At 41.2% G+C, this 8512-nt stretch overlaps 1 protein-coding gene across 4 annotated transcripts in view; it reads left to right on the top strand.

The window, feature by feature from the left end:
• Positions 1-3488: 3488 nt before the first annotated feature.
• Positions 3489-8512, top strand: part of eng (endoglin) — a 124367-nt gene continuing 119343 nt past the window's right edge. The window contains exons 1-3 of one of the 4 annotated variants that reach the window (XM_047050549.1): positions 3489-3541; positions 3663-3767; positions 4733-4950. In XM_047050549.1, the coding sequence (XP_046906505.1) occupies positions 4890-4950 (61 nt within the window). In that variant the 5' untranslated portion in view covers positions 3489-3541; positions 3663-3767; positions 4733-4889. The other 3 variants (XM_047050548.1, XM_047050550.1, XM_047050551.1) reach the window with 3 other exon arrangements.

Below are 8512 nucleotides of genomic sequence, written 5' to 3'. Positions count from 1 at the left end.
CGGAAAGTTACGAGGGGAGGGGAGGTAGGAGGAGTTGGAGGGGAGGAGAGACAGAGAATTGGATAAAGTAGTGATCAGAAATGTGCAGTGGGGTTATAGAGGTTAAGTCAGTGATACAGTTACGTGTCAGGATGAGATCTAGCTGTTTGCCTGCCTTGTGGGTCGCCGGTGTGCTCAGCAGCGTCAGGTCAAAGGAGGTCAGGAGAGACAAGAAGTCGACAGCCTGCGTTCCTTTGAGGTGGATGTTGAAGTCCCCAAGGACTATCAGGGGGGTTCCATCATCTGGGAGGACGCTGAGGAGCATGTCCAGCTCCTCCACAAAGTCAGCTAGCGGTCCTGGTGGGCGATAAAGAACAATTAAGCATGCTTTGATAGGATCGGTTAGCATCACATAATGGTGTTCAAATGATTTGGCAGTAAAAGAGAGTGGTGTGGATGTGTATTTTATATGTGGGGATAGAAGCAACCCTGTCCCACCACCCGCCCGGTTGAGCAGGGTGAGTGAGTGAAGGAGTGGTTGACGGAGAGAGCAGCTGGAGTTGCAGTGTTCTCTGGGCGGATCCATGTCTCTGTCAGCGCAAGGGCATGAAGAGAAGCATGAGATGCAAACGCTGGGATGAAGTCTGCCTTGTTCACAGCAGACAGGCAGTTCCAGAGCCCTAAAGAAAGAGTGCCGGTGGAGAAGAGCTGGATAGGTAGTGAAGGTTAGAAGTAGACCGTATATACTTTGTGACATATCTACGTCTACGGGTAGTGTAATGAACAGGAATGCTAAAGAAACACATGCTAGCTATGAAAATTTTCTAGGTAAGATATAATATAAATAGGTTGATACTTATCAGAAGAGGTGATCCGGCCCCGTCGGCCTTCCTCGGTGGACTTCAAACAAGGCGTGAACACAAGGTGTGTTCAAACAAGGCCAAAAGGGCCCGATGGTATCAGTTGAAAAAGACAATCACACCTGTGCAAGAAACCCTCCCCAACCATCCCTCCCCCCACCTAAATTACCTTTCAGCTCTGTTGTACGTTTTAATGAAGTGCATTGAGGCAATCTTCCCTTTTTATTAATAAAAAACATAATATTTTTCCATCAATGTACAACACTACACTTGTTTAGCCAACATCAATGCATTCACGCTGTTACACACCATTTTAAAATGTCCTGAGAAAGGAAATTACTGTTCTGCTTGTGACGATTCGTATAGTAGCCTACACTTCTGTGCTTAAAGTTAGTATACTAGCTTGAGACCACCGTAGCCACAGGAATGAGAATGAATGCAATTAGAGGGGCGGCTGTGTCTACATACAATTTTTCTTGTTGTTTGTTCGTAATTTAAATATTAAGTTAGTTCCAACCAAGTAGGCCTACTTTAATTGTACAGGAGGCATTCCATGAGTGCTGATATTTGACAGCCTCAGACAGCATGTCTGCCACTGGGCCTTATGAAAAGGCTCTTGTCTTGATTTGCAAAGTAGCTAGGCGAGGTCCTAGACCATGAGGGGGGGGGGGGGGCAGTTACATTGGGGCCAGTGGTGCTGTTAGAGGGGCCAGTTACATTAAACATTATTGTTGTCATATCGTTTTCTTCATTGCAGTGCAAGCATATACAGGCAAAAGCAGTGGCACCCCCAGAAATGTTTTATAGGAGTGGCCAGATGGGGCCACTGAAATCTTGGGGTGGCACTCCAAAATCAAAAGCCATATCTGAATTTCAGGGATTGTATTATGCTGTTGCTGTTGTATATAAGTTAGTTGAAAACAGCAGTGGGCTGGGGAAGGGTGATGGGATCTCAGTGTGGAGAGATATATGGATTGATATGCTGGATTGTTTTGATATACAGTACACAGTCATCTTTTATGCAGGATACAGTGAGAATAGAGTATAGAGACTTAAACAATTGGAAAGCGTGAGAAGATAAAGTGAGTGGAGAAAAAGAGAAGCAGAAAAGTACAACACCCTCCCATTACCATTATCTCTAATTCACTCTCATCTGTGTTGTATATCTGCAAACTGCTATAGCATGGGCCTACACACATGTTATTAAAGTCATTGGACTTGTGTGGGAAGGATTTGACAAGTGTGATGACTGTATTCCTCCACAGATACCATGGGCTTGGATATGGAGTTGGACCAATTACTATTCACTTTGACTTGATGCCTGTGACCTGTGAAGAATGAATGGTACCATTCAATGGTGAAGGGCTATAACCCAGGGTTGATTGCAACTGGTGTTGGAAAACACATGTATTAGGGCAGAATAGAGGAACTGGTTTGGTCCCTGGTTAGTCCCCAAAAATGGTGCAGAAACAGCTGAAAATATGACATAGCATTGCATCAAGGCCCAATTGGAGCAGAATTCATAGGTTATTTACAATTGTAGTAGGCCAAAAGATTTGTTTTAAAAGTTCAGGGGTGTAATTTGTTGGATATAAAAGGTGTAGCAAAGACAAATGAAATCTGATTTTCCTGGGAACCCTCTCGTTGCTGCTCCGTGCTGTTTTTGGACTTTGAAGAAGTTGAATTTGGACATTGAATATGATCAGAACTTTGAAAAAAGTATCCACAACAGTGCCTCTGTCAGTTGTGTGTCTATGTAAAATGCAAAGGTAGCCCTCATGACCTCAACTTGCTCACTATGATTAACTCAATGCACTTTATTAAAAAGCACAACAGAGCTGAAAGCGGTAATTTAGGTGGGGGGAGGGAGGGTTGACGCGTGGAGTGTTTCTTGCAAGGGTATGATTATCTTTTTCAACTGATACCGTCTGACACTTTTGGCCTTGTTTGAACACACACTGGAGCCCCGTCTTGTAATGTTTCTAATATATTTTAAAGAAACTTGGGTTCATCAAAGATTTATTAATTAAGTAGCAACTAGAAAACTTGGTCAACATGTGCCTCCAGTTTGGTGTGTGTCTTTTACTAAAGAACCTGCTGGTAATTTTTCAAGATTGTAGGCCTACAGATCACAGGACATTTTTTTTTTAAAGATAGTCGTTGCTGCCCTCTGGTGTTCGATAGTAATAACACCCCCAATCATCACACGTCTCTCCCCCCCTCTCTCTCATTCACTTGTGCCAGTGTGCATAATACGGCCGATCAAACAAATGAGTAAATGGCTCGTTATACCGTTTGTGTTATATGGATATTCCGTAATTCCAAATGAAACAAAACAACGGAAACCAAGCCTTTCCCCATAATATGGTTCTGACATCCAAAATGGACAAAACTATATTACGAGGCTATTTTTCATTTTTTGCAGATATTAGCATAAAGGATATGGAATAATCAAAACAACGATTAATGGCTCGTTATACGATTTGTGTTATATTGTTATTTCATTATTCCCCAAAAAACAAAACAACCAAAAACAAGCCGCAATACTTAAATGTGTGTTTGAGTTACTAAAATGACAAAACGATATTACGGCCCTATTTTGCGTTTGTCAACACGGGTTGCAAAATAGAAAAACCAATGGCCACAAGGTACACGGACCCTACAAGAGGGCAAACGTGGAGTTGCTATCTTAACAAAATAAGGTTCAGATTAAATCTTCCTCCATGCAAAATGTTTAGTATGAATGTCTTTGTAAATGTCACTGGACAAATAAAAAAGTGCAGAATACCCGAAGACCGCACATATTAGCCTCTCTATTTTCAGATCCGTTGTGTGTGGCGTGGACGTGAGTGAAGCTCGTCAGCATTCTCCGGTCAGTGGGAGTGGTACAAAAGAAGGCTACAGCCGCACCACCTCAACGGACACACGGTATGAAGTGTTTTACCCGTTCTCAGGATTGACCGGTGTTTCGACCTAGTGGATTATAAATGATAATTAAAGGGACATTCTACGTTGAGATGTGAGTTACATTGTATATACTTGGGTTAGGCCAACATATGATAGGCTAATGACTATTAGTCGGTCGGTACAGGAGCCTATAGATGCGAGGGGTGACTACTGTGAAGTCATAAAAGTCTGCTTCAAAGGTACAAAAAGTCAAGTTTGTTTCAAATGTGTAGTTCCAATACCAGGTCAATACAATAAATGGCAGATTCAGGTTTTTAATCCTGTCTAGTAAAGTCAATAGAAAGTAGAAACTATTGCCATTTATAAAGATATAACGCTTTTTGGATGAGTTTAACAGAAAAAAATGAAAAAAATGGAAACAGCAACATAGGCCTACACATACATAAAACTGAAATTGTTTTTAGGAAATAATTATTTGACAATCGGTTGATGAAACTTTTGTTTTGTAGTGCTAAAAAATCAACAGTTTATACAGGCTTATACTATATGAAAAAGAGGCAGTCTCCCCAGCTTATCAGATCTTCACATTGTAATATTATTTAAAGAAAGCGACGCCACACTATTTCCTCACATACCCAGCCCAGAGTTACTGACCATAAACTCACAAATCTGTGCGCCTTATTGCACACCCGTCTCCTGGCAACTGTTGTGGAAACACCAAAACATACAAGTTCAGTGCTTTGAGGTTTTCCACATAAATCATATTTGTATGCATGCTTTTGAACAACTTCGCTTTATGAAGTGTTTTGACAAAGTTTTTGCTACCTCAAGTGGCCATGTGTTTCATTGCAGGGTAGTGTATTTTATATCATTTCAAAATGCTTTATCTAAATAGCCCACCAGAAGTTACCTCGAGCAATAATAGCCCCACCTGTCATATTCACACACTTGTGATCCTTCATTGTTTCCATACCTCTGTCCTACAGCTGACCATTGACCTCTCAAGGCTGGTGTTGTGTGATCACTTTTCTGGAGCAGAACTACTGCCACAGTCACTTTCACTCTGCCACTGGACAACGGCACTTCTACGTCTGCCACCTGAGCTCTTACACGGGCTAGAAAAACTTGATTGGAGAGTTGAAGATGGAGAATTACTACAAACTATTCTCCCTGCTCATGCTGTGCTTTACCATTGCACCCTCAGGTAAAAATCATGATTGATCTCCTACAATGCATAATCTTTATTTTTGTAGAGGGCTTTTTAATGCACGGATCATTCAGACATCAGAGAAATCAGAGACTAATGGAGTTGAAGCTTTAATGATATCTTTGCGGGGAAAGCAGATGCTTGACTGGTATTATACCTTTATTAAATGTCCTGTCATAGCCTTTATTTGAACAGATGTTTTGAGTCAGACTTGAGGCCATTTAGGATTACCATTGGATTGAATAAGTCTATGTTGCCCATTAGTTTTAGGTATGATGGTTAACCCATATCTACTACATAAGTTACTGTCGTAGCTTGATGATCAGGTGTGTTAGTGACAAACCAGAACAATGAACCATGGACCCACAATGAATATTGCAAGCCTAAATGTAATCATTTTTCAGTAAACCCCCCATATTGAAAGTGCAACCCCTGCATTCCTATGTTTATTCATATGGGTAAGTTGTTCAGCACAACACATAGATGTATGGGATAAAAATCTGTCAGGCAGGTCCATCCAACTAATAGCTTTTGCTATTGTAAAAACTTAAGAGGAAGTTTGATATCTCTGATTCTTTTGGTGCCAGAGAAAGTAATAAAAAGTAACACAACTTATTTATTAAGGAGTATTTTTTATCCTCATTGTAATCCTAAAAACACTCCTACTGTGCTTTCTCTGGCCAGTAGTGGTGGAAGTCACGGTTGGTCAATAGAAGTCCAATGTAACAGTGTATTGGCAGTGTTATAAACTCCAGTTGGTGATGTGGTCACAGCTGGATCTCTCTAGGTAGTATTTTAGAAGGGCCTTTACTTCTGCTCTTTAGATCAATGGTGGTCCCCAGTTACACTACTCTCTTGGTGTGTATCTTATATAACACTAACAAATACCCACTGCAGCAGGTGCCAATGGAGTAATTAGGGTGACAAAATACAGCTTTTGTTTCTGAAGGCTTTGCAATGTGAAACTGTAGGCTACGCCAACGGAGAACTGTGTAGATAATCTCTCTAATAATGACAGGAATCTCTGTGTGTGTGCACAAATTAGTATGGGTTTAGTTTTCCATGATCAACTCAAGAATTGGGCACTCTGCAAAGTTCATATTTTGCATGTGTCCTCTTTATAACCCAACCTAGTGCCGCGATTGATATTGTTTGGATAAGCATTTCAACATAAAATAATGAAAAATAATGAAAAAAGTATTTGCCGCCAGTTTGGCTTGCTCTCTGCGCCTCCCAGCCCCTTCACTCTGATTGGTCCTCTGGTCTGCAGCAAGACTCGAGAACCGGGCACTCTGCAAAGTTAATATTAACATGTGTCCTTTTTATAATATAACTCTATTTAACTAATATGATTAACAAAGGCATTCACAATGAAATGACACAAATTAAGCCTATAGGGATATTCTGTTTTGTTATTTAGAATCAAATTCACTTTTACAACCGATAATCAGCTACTTTCAAAGGGGCTGGCTATCTAACAGAGCGATAGTCTCAAATGGATATACGACAATATAAAGTGGATATACTTTCAGTATAGATCAGTGAATTTTGTTACTGAAATTAATGTGTTTACTAGGGGTGCAACAATTCAACAAGTCCACGTTCGGTTTGTATTGCGGCTTATGGGTCTTTTGGCAATACTGACGGCGGCGGCAATGGTACGTCCTCAAACGCTAACCTTTCGCCTCTACATCCCATCTCCATTCTCCACATTTTTATCTTGCCTAGCTTCATATGATTTGCCTCTCTCCTGTTCCTTCCAGTACGTGACTCGTCATTGATATACTAAGAGTTCATTGGACAGGTACTCTCCGAGAAAAGTTACGGGAAAGGGGAAGAACAAAGGGTGTTAGGTTGTGTTTTCTCCTAGATTCGAAAAACCAGGCTTACATGTAAAAACCAAACCGTGGGTTGTGTGTTGAACAATTCGTTTTTTTGCAGTTCAGTTTTGCACCCCTATTGTTTACTGATGTCAAAACAGTCTGCATTTTGCAAATGTACAAGCGATGTATGGTGAATTAAGCCTACAATTATGACATCTGGCTCAACCATTGTTCATGTAATGACTTCTGTTGTGAACTAAATGTTTAGATGCTTGTGGTGGTAAGACAATTTAACAGAGAACCAATATAGTACAATTTGATCAACATAACATAAGCAATGTATAACGTTGGAATTAGCAGACAAATGAAGGCTACATATTAATTTGCATAAATGTAGTATACCACAGCATTGTCAATTTTACTAGAATAGATGTGGAGGTTGAACAAGTACTTAGGAGATGACAGAGAATTTCAATGGTGATCTGAGAAATATAGGACCAAAACCACTGAGAAGAACTGTCATCACCAGCTGCATCACAGGCACTGCACTATCTATCTAAACCCCAGAAATCTGTGTGTGTGTGCCACCGATTTTATCACGTGCACTATTTATAGTTAAAGGAATCTGTATTTGTGTGTTTCACTGACATCTTAATCACCGCTGGCATAAAGGACACTGTGCACTAGTAGTCACAATTGCTGGCATAAAGGACACTGTGCACTAGTAGTCACAATTGCAGAACCAGTCTTCAAACATTGGCCTTCATTGGTTATAATCACTATTTGTGTCATTATAGCTTCCAAAGATTGGTTTTGCTCATTTAATGTGGGTTATGTTTATGAATGGACAATGCTGTGTTGACTGTATGCTGTACTGGACTGCTGCCAGCAAATCGTGTTGTTGACAAACCATCGTTGAAGACGCTCTAGGTAAGGGACAATGTTAACTCTCATTGCGACCCCTTGGTGTCCAACTGTGTGGTTTGTTATCTGCTGCACCCTCTGTAGAAACAAAGGGAAGTACCACATTTCTGTCTGATGGGGGCTTTGTCATCTGTGGTCCCTCTGCATTGAGCAACAGTGGGAGCTTGACACAGCGGTGATTACAGGGCTTCCCTAAGCACTTCCGCCAACCCAGGGTCCCTTTACTCCACGGGCAGAAGAAAAAGTACAAAAGCGATTAGCAAGCGCTACCGGAGGGTTAGTGTGTGGGCGTGTGTGTGTGTGTGTGGGGGGGGGGGGGGTAGCTTAATAGCAGGCAGGGGAGCCTCTACTGGGAAGAGATACATGGGATTTCAGGGATGGGGGGGTTGATTATGTAACCGTAAAAGCATATCAGATGTACGTTATAAGGTGGGTATAAGAGCAGGAGTTTTTAAGGTAAGAGGGAAAGAAAGGATGAATCATGGGTAAAAAGAAGAGGGGGAAAGTCTTAAAAGATTGCCTGTTAGAGACAGATAGAGAAAGACATGGCTATGGCAGCAGTACCCTTACATACAGGGTGCTGTTGAAACATCTTGCCTAGGGCGGCGAAGGTACTCGCGCCTGCCCTGCCTACATAGAGAGAAATTAAAAGAAAAGGAGATAAAGATGACCGTTTTTCATATGGCCTCCCGATGGGAAACAACAACTGAATGAGAGGATATATATATATATTTTAATGGCGTTGGAAGTTTAAATATGCCACTTCCCCCCAATACCAAAGTGAGCAATCTGAGACGTAACGATGCAGCTTG

This window comes from Hypomesus transpacificus, unplaced genomic scaffold (assembly GCF_021917145.1).
Source record: "Hypomesus transpacificus isolate Combined female unplaced genomic scaffold, fHypTra1 scaffold_122, whole genome shotgun sequence".
NCBI lineage: Eukaryota > Metazoa > Chordata > Actinopteri > Osmeriformes > Osmeridae > Hypomesus > Hypomesus transpacificus.
Note: the sequence above shows the minus strand (reverse complement) of the source record. Positions and strands in the feature narration are given on the sequence as shown.